This window comes from Lupinus angustifolius, chromosome LG01 (assembly GCF_001865875.1).
Source record: "Lupinus angustifolius cultivar Tanjil chromosome LG01, LupAngTanjil_v1.0, whole genome shotgun sequence".
Lineage (NCBI taxonomy): Eukaryota > Viridiplantae > Streptophyta > Magnoliopsida > Fabales > Fabaceae > Lupinus > Lupinus angustifolius.
Window position 1 is genome coordinate 5654057 of NC_032009.1, and position 23884 is coordinate 5677940.

At 32.4% G+C, this 23884-nt stretch overlaps 3 protein-coding genes across 5 annotated transcripts; 1 reads left to right on the forward strand and 2 right to left on the reverse strand.

The window, feature by feature from the left end:
• LOC109348279 lies at positions 250-3641 on the reverse strand. 3 transcript variants are annotated; one of them, XM_019588651.1, is made up of 8 exons: positions 3049-3641; positions 2372-2478; positions 2166-2260; positions 1956-2032; positions 1214-1338; positions 665-720; positions 441-585; positions 250-369 (listed from the first exon to the last, which is right to left on the reverse strand). In XM_019588651.1, the coding sequence occupies exons 1-7, from the start codon at positions 3486-3488 to the stop codon at positions 442-444; spliced, it is 1044 nt and encodes a 347-aa protein (XP_019444196.1). In that variant the 5' UTR covers positions 3489-3641; the 3' UTR covers positions 250-369; position 441. The 3 variants fall into 3 exon arrangements, with proteins under 3 accessions (XP_019444196.1, XP_019444187.1, XP_019444205.1); XM_019588642.1 differs by having other exon boundaries at positions 250-585; positions 3049-3640; XM_019588660.1 differs by having other exon boundaries at positions 250-585; positions 665-724; positions 1218-1338; positions 3049-3551.
• On the reverse strand, positions 6356-12684 carry LOC109348299 (probable serine/threonine-protein kinase PBL16). Its single transcript, XM_019588685.1, has 6 exons — positions 12259-12684; positions 10807-11102; positions 9933-10068; positions 8826-8962; positions 7518-7641; positions 6356-6929 (listed from the first exon to the last, which is right to left on the reverse strand). Exons 1-6 carry the CDS (start codon positions 12320-12322, stop codon positions 6541-6543), a joined length of 1146 nt encoding a protein of 381 aa, XP_019444230.1. The 5' UTR covers positions 12323-12684; the 3' UTR covers positions 6356-6540.
• On the forward strand, positions 19525-23548 carry LOC109348290. Its single transcript, XM_019588674.1, has 9 exons — positions 19525-19766; positions 20198-20274; positions 20458-20620; positions 20749-20822; positions 20899-21498; positions 21654-22247; positions 22327-22539; positions 22619-22762; positions 22877-23548. The coding sequence occupies exons 1-9, from the start codon at positions 19739-19741 to the stop codon at positions 23099-23101; spliced, it is 2118 nt and encodes a 705-aa protein (XP_019444219.1). The 5' UTR covers positions 19525-19738; the 3' UTR covers positions 23102-23548.

Genomic DNA, 23884 nt, shown 5'->3' on the forward strand with positions numbered 1-23884 from the left:
CGATAGTAGCAGAGAAATTGTTTCCAAGATTTAAGTGCATAACCTCCATGCCACAAGGCAATAATCTTATCCTTGTGCCAAGGCACACCCAAAAATTAATGTCACAATTATAAACTATACATATATTAACCCAATAAGATTTTAGCTTCATGTATATGCACCAACATATTATAATGAAATATAGTAACAGCTTACCAAGCAAGGCATGTATATGGTGAAATCATGTTAAAATAACATGCCATAAGAACCAGTGGAAGGGTAAAAAATTGAATAGCAGAAGATAATGAGAGGCCTGTAGTTAACTATAAATTTATACATAGAAAATGAAAAATGCCATAATATCATGTTGCTTAAGCAAGCAACTAATTGTTCAGCTCCACTTTAAGCCTTGTGTCCACACAATGGGACTGAGCCCTTCAATTTGTATGGCTAGATCCTTAGTTATTTCTTCTTACCAAAGCCAAAAAGTGATTTAATGGCATTGATGGCATTCTCGTTGATAAATGATTCGTCGAATCTTTTTACTAGTGGATCGAATTCCTCCGACGCCCTTGCATTGGCAAGGTCGGGATCAGTTCTGATTCTCTGTTAAAAGAACAATAATATTTGGGGGCTTAGCCAGTATACTAAGAATGTGATAAATAAAATTTAGTAGATTGATCACCTTAAAGTCTTCGAACCCAGCATTCAGAGCTTCTTCGAGCGAAGATAGCGCGGCTTGAATCTGTTATAGAAATTTATTACGCTATTAGTACACAACGCGTAGAACGACTGAATCCTTAGCTGACAAAACAACGCGTAGGACGACTGAATCCTTAGCCGACAAAAAAAATGCAATAACAAAGAATAATATTACCTTTATCGGTATGCATATGAGCAGATACTCACAGTTTAGTTTCTATTTTTTAAGGAATCAGATGCTAGCTGTCGAAAATTCAATTACATAGAAGAAAGCTAGTAATCTCGAAATGAGGCAAATCAAGATAGATAAGAGGCTTATATTTTGAGAGGTTTTTTTTTAGGATTGGTCAATTGTAGATGGTGCTTCAATGTGATAACCAAGCCTAGTAGTTGTAGAACTATGCTTTACGACAATCTTAGCACGTTTTGATGTGAGCAAGTATAAATCAAGGGACTAAGTCTCCTCAACAAGAATAATCCAGGACCAAATTTTACATGAGCAACATGAACTTTGTAATATGAAAAAAAACATTAACCTGGTTTAGCTTAGAGTAACAACAAGCAACATTGTAACTTGCAACTGCTGCTTCTTCAGGTTCAGGCTTTGTTCCCAAAACAGACTCAAATTTCTCTAGTGCTTCCTCATATTTGGCATTCCTTCAGCATTTAATCCAAGAACAGATAATTTCAGTAAGAATATCAGGTAGATAGCATCAATTTTTTATACTCTTTCAGTTTAGATATTATGCAAATTGTATGCTAAGGTTGACATAAATTTTGTATTTAAATAATTGTTCTGGCCATAAGCATGCGATGATAGAATCTAGTAGGCAAAGGTCTGAGAATAGAAAGGAAAGCTAAAAATTCCGAAAATAATAGCTAATGAAAGACAATTATCAGATACAAAATCCAGATTACGATTTTATATATGAACCTTTTGTCCTCTCATGTTCCTTGTCAAACAAGAAGCAAGTTCATGTCTTAATTCTATATTTTAACATGCATTTGGGTAGTAAAGGAAGTGTTACTAAATCTTTCACACTATTGAAGATAAAAAATAGTGAAATGCATCTTTTATATATAGAAACTGCAAATAAATTTGGGCAGCACACAAATAATAGCATCCATGAAATAATAATTTCAGACAAGAAGTTGAACTTCATCCCTTTGGAAGAATATAATTGCATTATGAAAAGTGAAGGGCCAGATAAATGAAATACTATACAAACGAAAGAGGGTCATAACGAAAATGATTTCGAGTCACAAAATCTTACTTATAGAGAAATAATCCTTCTCGCAATTCCCTTTCTCGGCTCTCTTTCTGTTCCCTTTTCCTCAAGTAGTTTTGCATCTGAAAGTTTTTGTAAGTTTGAGGAGTGACAGTGATGAAACTGATATCTTACTTTATGAGAGAAAACATCTTACACAAAAGGTTTGAAATTTTAAGGATTATATTTTTGCAGTTTTAACATCATGATACTTACCTGAATTTCCCTCACTCTATTACTGACTACACCAGAGTTCCTCTCAGCTCTGATGATCTCCTTTTCAGTTAACGCACCCGAGGTATCAATTTTTCCTGTCAGAAAAGAGAAGCCATGGCTTAGGGATTTGCGAGCGAAGTTTCCAAGCGACTAGACTACAACATATAGGACACTTCACATGTTGCAAAAATGCATACATAACTAACCGTATCTCTTCTGCATTTTCATGAGTAATGGCCCAACTCTCTGGCGAATTGTGTACATTGTCCTTCCATATTCTGCAGCTGGCCAAATTTCAGTCCCGAAAACTGCACTGCAGATATTGAACTTGTTCATAATTCATCCACTCAAATATTATGAATCAAACATTAAGTATTCAATTTTACTTTCCAAAAGAATTTTGAAGTTAACTAATACATATCACAAGACAACCAATATGATATGCATAGGATAACTATTTGGCCTTACAGAAACCTGATTTGGTATCATTTGAAGTCATCCAAAGTCATTTTCAAATGAGGTTAATCATCACCTGAAATTCAATTTAATACCAATCTACAACCGAATAAGCCGAGCATGACCATATGGGATAACATTTGTTGTCCCACAAAGCGTGTCACAACCATAACATTGTCTCATTATTAACTATTAGATATTTAAATCAATTGACCAATCAAAGTCTATGACACGGATTTACAGCACATTTTGTTGGACGATAAATGTTTATCCCGGACTAAATAGGCCTCCAATTAACTATCTTGAGCATGATATTCTAGCACAAATCTTAAGAGTTGCACCAAATTTGATATAATACCTTCTAAACTCTATCTAATTCTACCAAAAAAGAAACTTGTAGAAAGAGAAAGAACATGAAAACACATACCTGGTAGCAAGTACTTTATCCCCAACACTAAACACTCCAGCCTTATCAGCTGATCCACCTGGTGCAATAGCATCAATGTAAGTTCCACCATCCCTTCCCTTAACAAACCTGAGTCCATAAGGCTGCTCTATCTCTACCTCATACTCTTCATATGGCTCCTCTCCTCCTTCACTCTTCTCACCATTCTCCTGTTTGGAAGCTTCTGACCCAACCTCAGATGATGATGAAGAAGAAGAAGAAGAAGCTCTAACCACAAAAGGAAACTTTTTTGGCAAAAGGGTATTTGAGAAACTAGATGAAACACCAGAATATGTGTGGTTTCTTGAAGAACAGAACTTTGTTGTTGGAGAAAAGAGTTTGTTGTGGATTATAGTGGTTCTTGGTAATGTAAGTGCAGAGTATAGAGATGAGTGGCCACTAGTGGTGGTAGACAGTGACATGGTTATGGTTATGGTTATGGTTATGGTTATGGCAACTTTGGGTATGCTAGTTTCTGTTATGAGTTATTGTGAACAATAGCATCATCCTTTGATGCTTTTCACTTGTGCTTAGCAAGTTAAGGACTTTGGAATAGGATGAGAGGTTCTGAATGTATGTAGATTTTCTGAAGTGGTTCTAAGGCCACAATCCAATGAGTTCACTAGTATCATGCCACGTGTATTTGTTTCTTACATTTTTCATCTTTTCAGAAGTGCCTGCAATATTCCATCATTATTCAATCACTATTAGGGGATGGAAAAGAAAAAAACTGAAATAATTCAACCTTTTATTTACTAACAAAAAAAACTGACAATTTTTACCAAATATTACTCATTATCCTGTTTTTTAATTGAATTATATGCCCTCTTTTTCAACACACAAAATATTTCATCTTTCAATTTTCAGAGTTTATTCATGTCAATTCTTACTCAATTGTTATTTTATTTGACTTATTCATTTATATGTAGCATTGGTATGTTAGGTCGTTTTCTCCACGTAATAATTGTTTAAATTGAGTAATAAATTACTTAAAAAATAATGGACAACAATCTATTATTAAAATTGATTAACCGATTATATTAGTGGACACTACGATTGACTAATTGATTACTATGACTGAGTAACCGATTGATTATCCAGTGATATTGCTGAAGTTTTGAATTTGGAATTAAATCAATATATTCATAAACAAATCAATATCTTAACAAACTTCTTTCAAGAGGTACCTCATACTTGTACTTCTTGAAACTCTATCTAAATTATCCTAAGACAAAACACACTATTTCCTACAACTTGAATCACACACTTTTAATCATATCTTTGCATTTCAGAAAGTATAGTTTTCAAAAAAAACTTTGATGTACTTTTATAAGTATGGAAAACTTAGACCAATTTTTAATATTGAGTGTGATTGTCTTATAAGGATCTATATCAAACAAAATTGGATATTAGTGATCCTTAGTCATACTTAGACTTCTTCATTTTTATTACTAAGAATAATCACCATAGGTTTTGGTGATTGAAAAATGTAAAACAAGTAGAGTGGTGTAGTTTCTTGTTTGGGAATTTGAGTGATTAACTTGAGAGAATCTTGGTGTGAGATTTCATAGTGATACTTAAATTACATAGTGAATCTTGGTGTGAGATTTCTCTATCTCTACTATTTGCCCTTTTGCACTATTTGTTCTTTATTTTGACTTTTGTTTGCATATTTGATTCCTATAATTTTTAAAAGAGCAAAATTTTGCAAAAAACTAATTTACTCAATTTTACTTTGCCATTTATACTTAGAATAATTACACTGACATCCCCTGAGTTTTAGTAAAATTACATAAACCACTCAGACCTTTTAAAACCTACACAAACCCCCTAATTATATATATACATTACACTAACTACCCTATAAGATAGATAAATATAATTTCTTAAATAAAAAATGGTGACGGGTTTAATTAAGCCAGATATATTGTAAAGACAAGTCCAAATAGTATAAGAGTCAATGTTTATTCTTTATTTTGGTTAGTTACAATATAATACGAGAGTAATTTAAACACCTCCTTAGACTTATTGATGTAGTTTGTAATGAATAAAAATTAATGAATATACATCAAAGTTTATACTATTTGGACTTGTCTCCACAATATAACATATTTTGTTTGACTTAATTACACCGTCACTATTTTTGTTTAAGAAATTACATTTATATCTCTTACAGGGGTAGTCAGTGTAATATATATGTATAATATAAATATGGGTAGTTTGTATATATTTTAAAAAGGTTTGGATAGTTTGTATAATTTCACTAAAACTCAGGGGTATTAGTGTAATTCACTCTTATACTTATAGCAACATAATGTGCAAAGGAATAAGGTTTTGGGCAATTTGGGTTATGTTCCGCTCGCTTACGGTTATGGGGGCGAGTATCACATGAAAAATATGTGTATAAGCCCAAAATGTTTGCTTCGCCACAAACTTTTTTAACGAGCAAGGCAGGCCATCCACATGTATCATGATCTTAATTTATAAGTGTTATATTTTCATATTCTATTAGACTTGAAGATATGTATGTTAAATTGTTTGAACTAATATATTCTTATGTGTAATTGTTGAGAACAGATTATTTTTTAATTTCACTTACTTTTTATTATTCTCTTTATTTTTTAACTATATAGTGAATCGTTCGCAAGGTTGCCTATTTTAGGGTGAACATGACATGATATTTTATGCCCTTTTTTCACAAATAGACATGCTCATGCAATACTGATCACATGCAATACTTAACTACTTTCATAGATTGTGAGGCAACTTAAGCATATTAACCACGTATGTCCAACCCGTTGTCACGGACATCTTAGTGGACACCCAAAGGAAAAAAGATAAATAATGTTATGTAGTCTTTTTTGCAAGCTGCAATACTTCCTGCTACTACTATTGCTTGTTTCTGTGTAATTTGATATTAGTTCATATCGCAATCCAATTGAATTCCACTTCATTAATAATTACATGGGTACTTATACGACACCTATCCCTTACATAGATACATATATTTTTGAAAATGTTACAGTATGATATATTTGGTATATGCATGTGTGAATAAATTCCATAAAACATAATAAATATAAACTTCTTGTTTTGAAATTCATAATGAGGAACATACTTTTTAGATAGTACTAATTACAAAATAAAAATTATACTGTCATAAGAAATCATTTCTTTTGTCCACAATTCCAAAATTATATGCAAAACATGCACTATGTTTCTTCTCTTTCTACAGTTCCACTTGGTATATTGAATCTTATGAATCTTATGTTTGGGTATCAGATAGAAGTATGTAAAGGATATTGAAGTATATGTTCTTTATAGGATACAACAAATATGATGGAAATCAAAGAAAAGGATATAGAACCAAAAGAAAATGCATATATTCATGTTAATAAACACAAGGTAAGTCAAAACCTGTCCCTATGAACATGAGAAGGAAATCTAATATCCTAAAACAAGACCCTCATTCACTTATTCTGCATCTTTCTTTTTCAAATCTGTTTCAGGAACATCATTGATTATGGTGAATGTTTTTTCAATAGGTACCTCATTGTGTGCCTGCTGCAAAGGCTCCAATGAATCTACTATATCTCGCATTAGAGGCCTTGCTTTTGGGTTTCTGTTCAAGCAATGATAAGCAAGCATTGCAGCCTTGTGAACACTTTTTATTGGATAATCGCCTTCTAGCTTTGGATCTATAATATTTAGTATTTTCTTCTTTTCCTTCAGCAATGGAAGTGCCCAATCTGTAAGGTTCTGCTCTCTAGCTGGTCTGAACTTGTCTAAGGATTTTCTTCCACTCAGAAGTTCAAGAAGAACTACACCAAAACTGTAAACATCACTTCTAGGGGTCAGATGACCTGCATAATAGATGATTTAGATGTTATATCTGACTGGATGTTGGACGATAAAATGTCAAAAGGAGAATAGACTCCATATAGTAGAAATGAGAATGTTGCATTTAGACGAGTGGACATACTAAATAAGATATGATTATAAATGAACGTATGAGGGAGAAAGTTGGAGTAGCTCCTATTGTAAAAAATACGGTAGAGTTGCGCCTTGGATGGTTTGGACATGTGTGGAGGAGACCGGTAGAAGCTGAGAATAGATTAAATGAAAGCTAGTCCAATTCTTAAACGAAAAGGGAGACCAAAAACACGATAGGGGAAATGATATAAAAAACTTAGAGCTCAATATTTTGTCAAAGAACATGAATAGATAAAGTATTATGGCATCGTTTGATCCATGTAGCCGACCTCACCTAGTTCAATAAAGGCTTGATTGTTGTTTTAATTAGAGCAAGTATTCTACAGTGCACTCTGTGGCCTTTAAGGTGTACAGTGAAATATGAACTTACAATTCTGTTCCCTTTAAATCCCTCTTAAAAGTGAACATTATATTGCATAAAAGAGTGCTGAAAATTCTAGTTTTTGAAGTGGCTTTACCTGTCATTATGTATTCAGGTGCAGCATAACCATATGTTCCCATTATGCGAGTGGAAACATGAGATTTGTCTCCAACTGGTCCATCTTTAGCGAGGCCAAAGTCAGAAAGTTTTGCATTATAGTCCTGTTTTTAAAACATGAAAAATCAACATAGGTAAGTTAAGAGCAGGCTTAGTTTGGAAACATTATAGCCTTTGATGTAGAAGAGTCTAAACTAATATTTATATGCAGACAGTGTATTTTATGAGCATTGTGGTTTCTGCTTCAACAATTGATACCTAACAGATATATTACGATATACTAACATTGTCAGTCATTGTTTCACAAAAATTATTAGTGCAAACATATCTGAGGTAATAATACACAAGAGCTTTATTATGTCCTGTTCCTTTAGGGTTTGTTTGTAAGTTTGATTTTGGACGAGAATGAAGAGAAAGTTTCAGTGTCATCTCACAAGCGTATAATTTATTTCATGACTCTGAAGCATTCTATTTCCATTACGTCTCCTTCAAAGTCCAACTCACAAAAGGGCTCTTAGAGGTAGGTAAAAGTACATCAGACATACATAGAAAACTAGATATATAGTGTTTTTCAATGGCCCAATCAGAAATAAAACACTATCATTTTGTATTAACCTCTAAGCTATTAGTATTTATATGACAAGCTCAACATGACCTGAAATACATTTTTATGAATAATGTTCTTTCACACTACTTTTTCCTACACCACTTTACATTGGTTAACCATGAGAAAACTTGTAGTTTGTGTTTCACTTGCATTCCTATGTGTGATTAACCAACCAATACATGAGTTAACTAAGAATTTAGATATCATTAACTAATGTAAAAAGTGGTGTAGAAAAGCAAAAGTGATGAAAATTAGAACTAGTCCTTATAGTATAATGTATTTTTTTTGTATAACTAATGGTATCCTTCACTTTTTGGCTAAATAACTAATTCATTCTTCCATCAAGTGTTACTCCTAGAAATCGAACATTTGACATTTTAGTCCATTGGGATTCAATGGGACTTTACACCACTAGACTAACTCCTTATTGATATAGTATAATGTCTTTATGAGCAATGCCAATGAGCCAAAATTACATATTCTGTGCTAAATCTAAACTACATACAAGTAGATTATGGAAATTATTATATGATTCACCTCACAATATATGCTTAAATAGTTAAACTTTAATTGCTCATCTGTATACACATTATTATTTTTACTTCATCACAAATACTCTGAACCAATATGATTTCTTGTTTTCATTTTTAGTTAACATAAACTTTTTTGAAGTAAACTGACCGAGTCCAATAAAATATTAGATGTCTTGAAATCACGGTAGATGACAGGTTTCTCTGCTTCATGAAGAAATGCAAGTCCCTTTGCAGCACCAAATGCAATCTTCATTCGTATGGACCATGGCAAGGGAAGCAATATTTCTGCAATATTTAAGTAAACAGGTAAACTGAAGTCACCAAGGACCCACACTATGCATCATTAACATCATTAACTTTTAATTATCATATATTAAAAGTGAAAGAAGATCTCTTGGAATATGCTGCAAATTTCTAGAAGAATCCAATAAAAGAGGGTGATAAAAAGGATCCTATATTGATATTCTACTAATTTCATCTAGTAGATTCTAGATGAATATAGATTTGATATCTCGGATCCTATAATGAAACAAAAATAATAATAATAATAATAATAATAATAAAAAAGATTTAACTATTTATAATTACATGACATAGATATGAGACAACAGATTTCAGTTCATTCAAGCCTAAGGTTTAGTGTAATCAAAATGCACTCAGGGAATAGCTATAGGCGGTTGAATGGTCCAATAAACATGCATTAAATGCTATTGTCAGGTGTGTAGTATCTTGAAGATTGTTGGAGCAAATACTATCCTGAACTCTTCTATAGTTCTACCTACCAAAGTTGCTCTTCTGATTATTATATAATGTATATGTAATTTTCATCCATGATCAAACTCCTCTCATATTATCAACACAACATTGGTTTACTGGTATAAGGTTTTATTAGATCTACAAGATAATCACAAGTTTAATGTTTTGATTCTTGTGAACAACACATGTTGGAAGGGGCAATCACGCACCTCAAAAGAGATTAATTCATTACTCAAAAGTGATGGAATATCCTTTGTACTAGAAAAAAAACTCCTCTCATATTCAACTATAATTTCTATTTTTTTTCTTCTAAAAAAAACAACATGATCCAATAGACAGGGTTGAGTATTGAGCAAAGAGTAATGCTAATTGCAAGGATCCACCGATTGCAAAGACTGTTTAGTTAGGAATAAAACGTTCTGCTATGAATCAAAGTATATTTGATACAATAAAAAGCACATATTTACATTATACAGAAAAGGTGGCAGAAAATACTTACTAGAGAACAAATTGTTTTCCACACTTCCCCTAGCCATATACTCATATATTAGCACCCTATGTTCATCTTCACAGCAGTATCCAATTAATTTCACTAGATTTGGATGTGAAAGCTGCCCCAGAAATATAACTTCGGCCTACAAAGTAATGAAACTTTTAACCAACCTTACATTATTTTTCATCAGAAAAACATAAAGATGTGACATCATATTATAGCTAACAAGATGAAATGAGATTCTATCCTGTATTGGACCATCAGGTATTGAAATATGATGGTATGAGAAAGGTAGATGTTTTTTAATTATTTAATTCAAAAATAAATAAAAAGTGGACCTTTAAAAAATGGGTTTCACGTGTCAACATCTCTATCCAATCCAATTAGAGTCACTCACTTAAGAACATTGTGTTACTGTGAGAAATGTTAATATGAATAATTGGATCTTATTTGAGCAGTGAAGATGAAAAGATACATCACACATGCATATGACTTTTTTAAATGATTATCCATGTATGATTGTAAGGTCATATTTATTATTCTCAGAATTTTTATATTAATACTTCACTCATATATATATATATATATATATATATATATATATATATATATATATATATATATATATATATATATATATATATATATATATATATATATATATATATATATATATATATATATATATGAGTGAAGTATTTTGATAGAAAACAATCTACACAAAGGTATAAATTTTGTTATCTATACATCTCTATAAGATTACTTTGACAAGAATTTTAAAGTTTATAGTACAAAATATCAGTAGTTTGTGCTATAAACTACAAAATTGTTGCTTAAAGACATGGAAAAAACATCATTGGAATATAGAAATTAAGATTACCAGCCATTCTCTGTGTCCTTGATGACTATTATCACCATCATGAACCTTAACAGCTACAGCCAGAGGAGGAAGCCCTTGTCTTAACTCCTCAGAAATAAAGCCTTTATAAACACTTCCAAATCCACCTCCTCCTAACACACTATCTGGCCTAAAATTTCCAGTCATTATCTTTAGCTCATCATAAGTGAATGCAACCAATGGATTCACAGCGGAATCGCGCCGCAGAACTTCTACTTCTTCAGGATTAGATGGTAACTTACTATCATCATTCCTTTGTTTCATTGCCTGGTTTTGCTCTTTTTGGTCAATCAATTAGAGAAATGAGAACAAATCATATACACAAATGAATAAAAAATATCAAAGACATTAAGTTTGCAGGTTGGGTTTTGGAGAGAAATGAAGGAAAATGGAAGACTTCAGAGTCATCTTACAAGTTTATTTCATGACTCTGAAGCTTTCCTTTATCTTTTCTTCTCCTTTAAAACTCAACTCGTAAATAAGTTCTGACGTGAATTACATTTAATAGTTAATGCTAGGGAGGGTTATACAAAAAAATTATCTCCTAAGTTCACTACCTATAAGTAAAAAGTTTAAACTCTAGTATGAGGGCTGAAAATTGAAAACAAATATTACAGGTCATGATGTAATAAAATCACGAAATATACGTAAGCTCCATTTCACATTCCACCATAGAGACATAGAAGAGGGAAAAAGTTAGACACTATCAAAAGCATGGGATTATGGAAACATATTCTAATTGTGATGGAAAATAATGGAGTATATTTTAAGAATTGACCACTAGTTTTCATAGAAAATATAGTTAGGACTTGGAATAATACTCAACACCCTAAAGTTAGAGGTTTTCATATAAGACACACTTTTGAAGCAGAACAAGAAGTTACACTATATTAATGATTTTTTTGTATCACTAAGTTATCTTTCACCTTTAAGTAAATAACTAATTAGTTATGGGTACGTGGTTATTTTTACCAACAAGTGTTACTTACAGGAATCTAATCTTTGACTTTTTGATCATCCTAAAGATCCAATGATGTCTTACACCACTAGACCAACGCGTTATACTACATTAATGATTTAATTAAAGAACACCAAGACAAGTTTCAATGAAACAGAATAAAAGGGTAATCAATGAAAACAAGAAGGAAATTGAAATACTCCAATCAATGAAACCTTAACAATATCATCATCCTAAGTACCAGAGATAGAATATTGAAAGAAAAAAGTAGAGCAAAAAGAAGAAGAAAAGAGAACAAAGAAACAACTTGAAGAGAGAAAATGAAATAGAGAAGGAAGAAAATAAGTTATCTAATCCAAATCTCTAACAAAAAACACACCAAAAACACTAATCATACCAGACACTGATAAATTATGAATACCACAAAAATAGAAAATAGAGAAAAAGCAAGTTTTTGTTGTTATGCTGAAACCAACCTGGTTTTGCATTGACTGAAACTCTATAATCTTGTGATTCCAGCCTACACCAGCAATTACCCATTATACCAAATCCAGCTATGCAGATTGCACCAGCTCTTTCTTCATCAACACCCCATCACAGAAAAGCTACAACTTTTTTTCTGTGTTTTGTTCTCACTTTTTAAGAAACTAAACTTGGGTTAGATTTTAGACCAAGGTAGAGAAACACATAACAAAAAGTAAACAAGTCGTAAAGAGAATAAATGAAAAGCATTGTCTCTATAATAGTTAGGTAGTGTTTATGAGATGGAGAGTCATTGACAACACAACAGTGTGAATGGGAACATGTCATTTGAAGAAAGAGTGGGATATAATTCAGTGATGGCAATGATGAGATGAGTGTGTAAGTGTTGAAGTGTTTGATGACTTGGGTGAATGGGTAATGGTTCTAACTTGTTGGCTTGCGTGAGGGGGAAGATGGCATGGCCCCACACATTCTTATCCTATATTTGAAGTTTTTTGTTGTTCAAGGGTAAAGAAAGTAATCCAGTATGTGACTACTCTTCTTAACCAGTGTTGCTATCATGAATCAAACATTTGATATTTTAGTTGTTTTTGGAATCTAATAGACTTTATATCATTGTATCACTACCTTATTGCTATGGTATATTTTAATTTGAGTATACATTTCATTACATTTTACATTATTATTTCTTTAAAATGAAATGGGTACTTGGTGTTAGAGATTGTAAAATATTATTTCATTCAGTATTTTATTATATTATTTAGATATGATTTATCTATTTGTATCTAGTCCTATAATAAAGAGTATGACTTCAATATAATGATAAAGTAATTGCTTAATGACAATGATGTTATATGTTTAAATCTTCAAAAGTCTTGTGCATTAGTAAGTCTTTTTGCTTATCAATTATATTTAGTGCTATAAATAGTGACTTGTATTCGTTATGAAACAAAACATTTTCCATTTTGTCTTTCTCTCCCTCTCTAGCTTCCTTGACTCATTGTACCATTTCCCCTTTATTTCTTCAATGGAATAATAAATTTGGTATGTACATTACAAGGTTAATGAAAAAATCCAAAATTCAATAACTGTGGCCCCACAGAAACTGAGTTTGTGTTTGTAGTGGTGCAAATTGTGGCTTTGTGCTCGGTCACATGTTAGTGCGCATAAGAGGTGCATTTTTTTTATAATGGATACTCATCACCAATCTTTTTCCATCACTCACATTATGACTCTTTCTTTCTCATGCTTTTGCCTATTAATTCTCTCTATCTCTGTGTACTTATTCTCGCTTCTTTCCAATCCTAGTTCTAGGTGTTGTGTGCCCCAACCGTGGGAAATTGCAACCACCATACCTAACTATTGTTCTTTCCTTTTTTATCTAACCTGAAAATTTCTAGTGGTGCTGATCACACACCAAATATTAAAAACTACTTTTATATAAGTGACCATAGTACAAATAATTGGGCTACCCAAATGAGTTCGGGCTTGAATCGTAGTTGGATTGAGCTGAAACACCCAAATGTTTACCAGACCTTTATGTCTAATGAATGGGCAAGACTAAAGCCTAGCAAGTTCAGGTCCTATTGGACTAAAAATGTCTCAGAATCTATTCATGAGGACTTTTTTTGCACTCATGTATTGAATACCCTCTTGTAATTCTTCCTATTTATCATTGCTTTTTATTTTCTTTTATTTTCTTTTTATAGTTAGTTTTATAAGAATACTTGCAAAAAGGAGGACTGATATAAATATCAAATGTACTCAAAGTATATTTTTAGCTAGGATCAATATCAGGGTTATGCATTTGGTTATAATCCAACTAAAATTAGTTCTGCAAACTAATGTGTATTGGCTCAAAGAGGTAGGGTCTTTATATCATTTAAACATGTGGTTTTCTTACCCCAAACAAAATTTAAACATCTAATTTTGATTCAATTTATAGTTTCATGTATATAAAAAAATGGGAAAAAATGTAAACACTGACAATATATGAGTTTTATACATTGTTATTACATTATCCATGATTAATTAGATAATCGACCGATTAATCATGTTAATAGTCGATTATTTAATACAAAATCACAACTAAACAACTTACTAGATAATCGATTATCCAAAACATATTACAACTATTTTAATATATTGAATACGTGTATATAAATCTTTATAATAATAATTCATAAATAATGATTCTTGTTTAAACACCTAACCATATGGAAGGAAATTAGTCTCTCATTTACGAAAAGAAATACTAATCCTAAAACAAAGAGAGCAAAGCAGGTGTAAGTTTCCTCCAAATTTCAATTCCATTTATTTCCTTACTACTAAGTAAAATTGGAGCCACATTTGTTATTTCAAATTTTGTATCACTTTATGTATCACTCATTTTCTTATTAGTTAGATAAGTAAAACGTGAATTACATTTATATTAAATTTATATTTTCTAACCAATTATAATTAAAAATACATGAAATGATGGAGTGACACGTAGTTAAAATTATAGTTGTTAATAGGCCAGTGAAGGCTTTTGGGCCTTATGTCCATGTACTTGTTTTTATTGTTATTCACGTTACTGTGTTTTGTTTCTTAAAGGGTCATAGATAATAAATATTACAGTATGTTATATTCCTTTTGTTTGTTGAGACTTGAAGAAATTATTTTGCTTATTCATTTATTTACATAAAGAAAGTTAATATTTTTGTTAATAATAAAACTAAAACTAATAAAAAACTTACTTATTTTAAAATTCAACAAGCGAGGTTACAACTCATATTGTAACTTTCTCCTGGCTTCGAGCCGAGAACCTGTCGCGGTTACTTGTATTATTTCTATTATCTATCGAAGTGAGAAAGAGATAAGCAATAAATGTTGACTTTCCGTCTATTAATTTCACTTCAAGTAAACTCAAACAAATTTCTAAGCTTTATGTTAAAAAAATAGTAATAACAAACGTTTTAATTATTTTTGGATTTAATAGAGATTACAACTCGTATTGCATCTTTCTCATCGCTTCGAGACGAGAGCTGGTTGCGGTCACTTGTACTACTTCTGTTATCAATCAAAGTCGGAAGAGGATAAGTAGTCAATGTTGACTCTTTGTCTATTAATTCCACTTTCGATTAAATTCCAACAATTTCTAACTTTTTTAATCCAACAAGTTACCAATTTTTAAAAAAGAACTACGTAGTCTTGATTTCTCTATTGCACCTAGGGGTATGTAGGAGCAATATGAACTTGTCAGACACAAATAAATTAAGGGTATTCAGTTTATGCAATTAGTTAGGTACCGTTTTATTACGGGCGAACGGGGTGCTAATACCTTCCCCAATTCGTAATCGACTCTCAAACCTGGATATCAAAAAAATCCAAAACCCAATATGATTGGGCTTTAAATATTTTTCTACATTTTTAACTATAAAATATAGTGGCGATTTTAAGAGGTCGCGTAGCCGAAAATAAGAGCGCGACATCAGTGATATAGTTAAATGCTTCAAATCCCTTATACTTGGACAAATACACATTGTCCTAAACTCCCCATTATTCAAATAATCAAATATAATTTTTTTTGGTATTATTAATGATGTCCCTCATTTTTTTAAGTAAGAAATTAATCTCTTCTGGGAGGTGTAGTTGTTCATCCAAACAAATATTACTCCCAATAATAGAGTTTTTAACATTTTGATCATCCTAAAATCTAACAGAACCTTATACTACTATACCAACATCTTGTTAGTAAATATAACTTATATAAGAAAACTAATGAACACATTTATTAAGAAAGTTAGCTAATCTCCTTAATTTTCTTAATCATATATCAAAAAATAAATATAATCATTTAAATTAATCTTCATGATATTATAATGGAAAATGTGTAAATAATCTTTTTCCATATCAAAGTTAGAAAAAATTGTTTCAAAATTAAATACTTTAAAATGCATTAAAATGAAATTTGAATAAATATTGGATATGGTAAGGATGATAACATTTTATAAGGTCCAATTAGTAAAATTTTGCTTATATAAATTAAACAAAAACACTAGGTTTTGATTTTCTTATGTTTGAGTATTGTAACACCCCCAACTTGATATGTCATTGTTCAAAAGTTAATAAGTGTGACATACCTATTAAGCTTAAATATTTATGCAATATTTTATTTTCTTTAAAGAGAGTATCTCGTAACTTGAACTCATGATCTCAGAGACTTGTAATCATTAATTTCATTGAGTTGTTACCACTAAGCTATGTAACATTCCAACATTGACATGTATCCCATCGGACCAATGAAGTTATTGAGCGTATCACATATTAAACTTAAATATCATTGCATTCTTTTATTCGCCTTAAAGAGAGTCTCCCGCAACTCGAACCCATGTTTTGAGGGACTTATAGTCATTTGTTCTATTGAGTAGCTATCACTAAGCTCTATACCTTAATGATAGCGACTTAATAAAATTTATGACTACAAGTCCCTCAGGTAGTTTGAGTTGCGAGATACTCCATTTAGGAAGAATAAAATACTACAGATAATATTTAAGCTTAATAAGTGATACACTCAATAAATTCATGATTCCAATAGGTCACATGTCGAGTATTACAATATGGTGTGAACAAATATATGTGCATCAACCCCTAGAAAAATAGGAAATAGTTCACAAAACCCCCTTAAATTTTATGTCTTTTGCAAGTAAACACCATAAACTATTTTTTCTTCATAATTACTCTTTAAACTTTAACTATTGGTAAAATTGATCCATACATACATATATTTTTAAAGTACTACTAATGAAATTGAAATTAACACATCAAGATAATGTAAGGTTGATTGATGTGAGGTTAATTTCTCTTCTTAATTCATAGTAGAAAGCTGAAATTACCATTTAACTACTTACTGTTAAAACAATAAAACTACCATGCCTTTGTAAAATCCGGTACCTGGTAACCTCAAGTAAAAGGAAAAGGAAAGCATTGCATCACATATACTAGCAACCTCCTTTTGCACCATCATTATTTCATAGCCACTCTCTATGCTTATCAGCATCTTGCACATCCCATTACAAGTCAGGTTCACTACAACGAGTATCAATATAGTCACAAGTTAAGTTATCAGTTTTATATACCTTTTTTGTTGGCTAAGCAAATAATAGTAATAAATGATAAATGGGTTATAATGAATATTGATTGTATTGCAACTTCAATATTTCATCTTAGAACCATTGCATCGAACAATTTAACGAAGGAAGACAAGGAAGTTGTTGAGAACAAACTAAAGAGACGTGAGTGAATGAATTGAGTTTGTGATGTTGAGAAGAACACAACAAGCTATCGGATCCAACTAGTTCTACTATTGATTTTATGTACCTCTTTGAGAATTTTCTTCCCTCGTTGTTTATAATTACTTTTGGTGATTGTGTCCTAGAAAAACTTCTACAATTGCACTTTGTAAAGCCTTAGAACCTACATGAAGAGAAATAACCTCGTGTAAGCCATCCTTACACCATGGTAATTCAAATTTAATTTAAAATTGCATATATGTATGAACTAATTTCATCAATAGTTCAAGTTTAAGGAGTAATCAGGAATAAAAAATAGTTGTGATAGAAACACAGAATAAAATAATACATTTAATATCTATATACTCTTAATTTTTTTTTATCTTTGTGAGTGTATCATGTATGCACCATATATGTAATATTTTTATTTAAAAATGAATAATTATTAACTCATAAATGTTAATCTAATTTTTTTCTACTATTAATGATTAGACTATTTTTTTATGGACTTTAAGGAACATATTCTATTTCTTACCTTAACGATATTAGTATTTTTAGGTTTAATAATACCATTTATGAGTTTAGATAATTATAATGAGAATAAAATATTTTTAATAATCAGCAAAGCAAAGAGTTGGACTACAATACTCAATATATGAGTATGACACTTGTTGTTTTTTGCACAAGTATGTCTCATCTTCCTATGAATAAGTAATATAGTCTATTAATAATTAGACTATTTTTTTGGACTTTAAGGAACATATTATATTTCTTACCTTAACAATATTAGTATCTTTAGGTTTAATAATATCATTTATGAGTTTAGATAATTAAAATGAGAGTAAAATATTTTTAATAATCAACATAGAGTTGGACTACAATACTCAACATCTAAGTATTATACTTGTTTTTTGTATAAGGGTATCCACGCCCACCCATGAGAGTAAATGATTAATCTCTTTTGGGTTCGTGATTGTTCATTCCAATAAATGTTATTTAAAAAAATTGAATTATTAACCTTTTGGCCATCTAGGAGATCTAATGTAATACCACAGTTCTGACATGGACCCCAGACCCATAAATATAGTGAGCGACACCCACCAACTTAAATACTCTATACAAATTTTATTTCCCATAAGGGAGTCTCTCATGATGTCATTGACAACTATTCACTTTACAAATGAGTCGCTGCCATTAAAAAATATTCACTTTACATTTGTTGTGAGATATATTCACATATAATAATAAATATAAACTTGTTATGAACATGGTGAAGAAATAAACATTGACTAATCCATTTTTTTTATAACACTCCCTTTCTTTCATGAAAAAATAGTTTTGATTTTAATAACTCTTTAATAATATGATTTGATGAAAATATAAAAGCTGATGTTAGGTTGGTATAATGGTAATAAGCTAGGAATAAAGTATTCATTTAACACCAAAACCTAAAGTTCAAATTATAATATTTATATTATTAGTATAAAGATTTATATATAATTAATATATTATTCATAATTTTTTTATATTATATATTTAAAAATTAATAATAATTAAATATGAGTGATTATAGATAAAAAAATCTTACATATTTTTCAATCGTTAATAAACTGAAAAGATTTCAAACATTGATATTATGTCCCACAGGAAAACAGAGAAGAAGAGTTACCACAAGTCCAGCTGGACAAGGGTATTCGTGTCATTTTTTAATTAGGGTTTCCATCTTTTGCTCAAAAGACCCTTCTCCAAGATTCAGCAAGCCAAATGTTAACATCACGCGTCACCTCCCCAAAACATACACGACAGACCAATAACAAAACAATAAAACTAAAAACAGAAAAACTGAAGCCCAATAGTAACAGCCACGTGTCTAATCCACCAATGACAAAGAGACAATGAGATCAGAACGTAACCCGCGGGTGAGGTAAAGGAGAGTGCGAAAAGAGCGTGTTGGTGCTATTTGAATCACCGCTTTTGGATGAGCAAAGCAAAACCCTCTCTCCCTTAAAACCCAAACCCTTGGCGGCTGCAAGAACCGTTTCTCTCTCTCTCTCTCTAGTTTTGATTCTCTCTCCTATTAGGGTTTCGATTTGGGGCAAAAACCCTTCGATTCAAATTTGCTCTATTCGGATTTCGGTTTTTGGAGTTGTTCTATTTTTCTTCTCGAAGAGGAGAACAAGATCTCGTTATTGATTTGAACATGGCTACTGTTGCTAGTCCCGCTGATCGTATCCTTTGTTTGAATTTGTGCCTCTGCTGTTAAATTTCAGCTTTGTTATTTGTTTCTTGATCCCTTTTCGTAAACCTCTGATTTGATCCAAAGGATTTTTCCCTTGTATTGATATTTAATTTAGGGTTCACTGCAATTTTGTTGTTAATTTCGTGGTATATAATATCCGAGTTTCGATATTCTTTTGATTTTTGTTTGTATATGGTGATTTTACTTTTGAATTTCTCATGGGATTAAGTTTCTGATTAGAAATTCCCTGTAAATTGAGTCGTTTGAGTTTTTGTGGTTTTATGCTTTATATGCCCTCAAAACTAATTTTGAGGCTGTTTGTATTGGTGGATTTTCTGGATTTTTGTGTGTTCAGGCTTATGCTTGCTGAAAACTTTGATTTTGTGAGATCTGCGTTCCTTAATTCTGTTGTTTGCACAGAAGCAACTGATTTGCAGCAAACGTTGTCATTAGACAACAAGCCCAAGCCTCTGGAAATTCCCGAGCCCACTGAGAAGGTAATTTTTTGGTTTTTTGATGCCTACGGATTGAATTGTTGATTGAAAAAGCGTCTTTGATCTTAGGATAGTATTTGAAATATTACAGAAGTAACAGCTGAAAATAAGTATATTCACACCGGGGTTGTATGTTTTTCTTTGGTAATTTGTATCTCATAAATTGACTTTTCCAATTTTGTGCAGGCCTCTGGCAATCAATATGGAACAGTTAATTCGGGAAATGCTCTTAATGGACAGGTCCCTCCTTATGATCGGTCTGTAACACCTCAGTCGCAAGAATTTACGGATCCCTCTCTGTGTTATGTTCACCATGGTGGTTACCCGTCTCCTGCCTATTATTATGGTGGTAAGCTTATGGATTTATACTTCACCATATGCCCATGTTTGCCTATTACCAGTTCGAGTTTAATTTCTGCAAGTTTGACAACGTAGAAATATAAGCATTTCATGTGTGCTGTATTCTGCGTTTTGTAGGGTATGATGGGACTGGTAATGAGTGGGAAGATTATTCTAGACAACCGAATCATGAAGGACTTGATCTGACTTCTGTAAGATTTTTGTCCTAAATTAGTATATTTTTTACTTCTATGGCTTAATTGCTAATGTATACATTTCCTTTTCCAGGGAGTTTATGGAGATAATGGGTCTCTGTTGTATCACCATGGGTATGGATATGCACCCTATGCCCCTTATTCACCAGCAGGGTCTCCAGTCCCAACCATCGGAAATGATGGTCAGCTGTATGGACCTCAACACTATCAGTATCCTCCATATTTTCCGCCATTGACTCCAACTAGTGGTGGGTCTTTTGCACCAACTGCTACTATTCCTCCTCAGGGCGGGATTACAACCTCTGTAGCTGTTGATCAGAAGCCTCTCCCCGTAGAAACAGCAAATGGAAACTCTAATGGTGTCACAAATGGCAGAAATGCAAAAGGTAACAATGGTTCTGCTCCTGTCAAGCTGGCCTATCAAAATTCATTTAGTTCCAATGCTTCATATGAAAGGGGTGCTGTGCCAAGTCGTGGTCCTAATTCGGGTTATCAGGATCCTAGGTTTGGTTTTGATGGAGTACACTCACCTGTCACTTGGTTAGATGCCCCACTATTTTCAGATGGGCAGCAAAGACCAGCAAATAGCACAATAATTAGCTCCTCAGTTTCAGGTGGCAATAACAGTACTGCATCAAGGAACCAGAACTTCCGCCCTAATTCTCAATTTATGGTACGCAGCTGGGCATAATTTTCCAATTATTTTATGGTTTTTTCTGTTATATTGTTTGTGCACGTAGGAGTATTGGTTGCTTATTCCATTAGTCTATTATTTTATATTGTTCAAACAATTTGAACTCCTTGCATTGTTTTTCCTTCTAATAACAGGGCTTACAACATCCCAGACCAATTCCTGCACTGGGAGCAGCCCCTGGTTACATAAATCGGATGTATTCAAACAAGTTATATAGTCAGTATGGAAACACAGTGAGATCTAGTATGGGTTATGGAACACATGGATATGATTCTCGCACTCATGGACGAGGTTGGTTAGCTGTTGACAATAAATACAAAAATAGGGGACGGAGTGGTGGGTTCTTTGGCTATGGCAATGAGAACACGGATGGTTTGAATGAATTGAACCGTGGACCTAGAGCCAAGAGCAATAAGAACCAAAAGGGTTTTGCTCCAACAGTACTGGCGGTCAAAGGGCAGAACTTGCCTGCAGCTCTAAGCACGAGCGAGGAGAAAGATAAGACTGTTTCTGTTCCTGACCTTGATCAGTATAACAATGTTGAGTTTCCTGAAGAATACACCGATGCCAAATTTTTCATCATCAAGTCTTACAGTGAGGATGATATCCACAAAAGCATAAAGTATAATGTGTGGGCTAGTACACAAAATGGCAACAAGAAACTTGATGCTGCTTATCAGGAGGCCCAGCAGAAACCCGGCGGTTGCCCTGTTTTCCTTTTTTTCTCGGTAAGCAAACATCTTGTGGATGGAGTTTATTAGTAATAGTTATTTCTTTGGTAATTTATCTGTTTTGTTGGCTGTGCAGGTTAATACCAGTGGCCAATTTGTTGGTCTTGCAGAAATGATTGGTCCAGTTGATTTTAACAAGAGTGTTGAGTACTGGCAGCAAGACAAGTGGAATGGTTGCTTTCCTCTGAAGTGGCACATTGTTAAGGATGTTCCTAACAATTTGTTGAGGCACATTACTTTGGAAAACAATGAGAATAAGCCTGTGACTAACAGTAGGGATACCCAAGAGGTAATCAGGTTCTGCTCTTGCAGTTGTTAGTTCCTTGTACTGATGTTTTTCATCTGAGCATCAAAGTTTATGTTTGCAGGTAATGTTGGAGCCAGGTCTGAAAGTGATCAAAATTTTTAAGGAGTATGCCAGCAAAACATGCATCTTGGATGATTTTGGATTCTACGAGGCACGTCAGAAGACAATTTTGGAGAAGAAAGCTAAGCAACAATACCCAAAGCAGGCAAGACATCTTTAAAGTATTTTATTCTTATGTGCTTATATTGGGAGTTATATGAAATTCTTTGATATGTGCTTAAGATATTTTTGTTATTTTAATATGCTCCTCACATTGCAGGTATGGGAAGGAAAGCCCACTGATGAGAAGACAGAGGTGGATGATGATGTTAAAGCTCAAAATCCTGAAGTTGCTGCAGAATTGATCAAGGACTTGAGTCTAGCTGAGAAGGATAGTGATGACCACAAACAATCTGAGAGTGGATCTGTTTCTAAAACTGGAGATGCCCCAAAGGGTGCTAAACCAGTTGTATCTGAGATTAAGACCATAGCAAATGGTTTCTAAGCTCTGTTCGATGATGGCAGTCCCAATCTTGTGGCAGTTGATACTGTGCAGTTGGTTCTGCCTTATCGAATCTGCCTGGCCTTCTCTTTTCTGAAGATATAGATGAACTGGCGATGATAAAGATGTGTATATTTGAGATTGGCTGGGCAAAGGTAGATCATAGAATGCTAACCCCTTTGAGTTGGGTTTTGTTTACAGTGGTTAGCTCGTAATAGTTTTCTTTACTGCCTAGGGTTTTGGGTTTTAGGTTCTCTTCTGCTTAAAGATCTGCTTATATTTTTTTATGTGTGGACTTCCTTTCTTTTTTAGTTCATTTTATTTTATCTGTTTCCTTGGTCGTTTCCTGTCATGTAAAACCCAGATCTCCTTGCTTGCAGAGTAGCTTGCTTGTTACTTTCAACTGAAGTAGAAGCAAGGTGGGAAATAGTGAAAAATATACTTGGCTTTTATTTTGTTTAACTTTTATTGTCTGATTTATTTTGTTGATTTTGCTTCGAGCCCATGTTTATATTAAAATTCTTTTTGCAAACAACTTTCTTAGTATTTTGGGGTTTGACATTGTGGAAAATAATGTTTCATTACATGTATTTAAAACTTTAAATAAATAACAAATATCACCTTTACTAATTGGTTCTCCACTTTTGTAATAAAATCCGTTCCATCATATTATAAGAGAACAATTATTAGTCAATGCGATGTTCGGTTAAAATGTTCTATTCTATATTGTCAAGTTTGTTCCTTTATATCCTGTTTTATGATTTAACTAATATAAGTACAATGCTT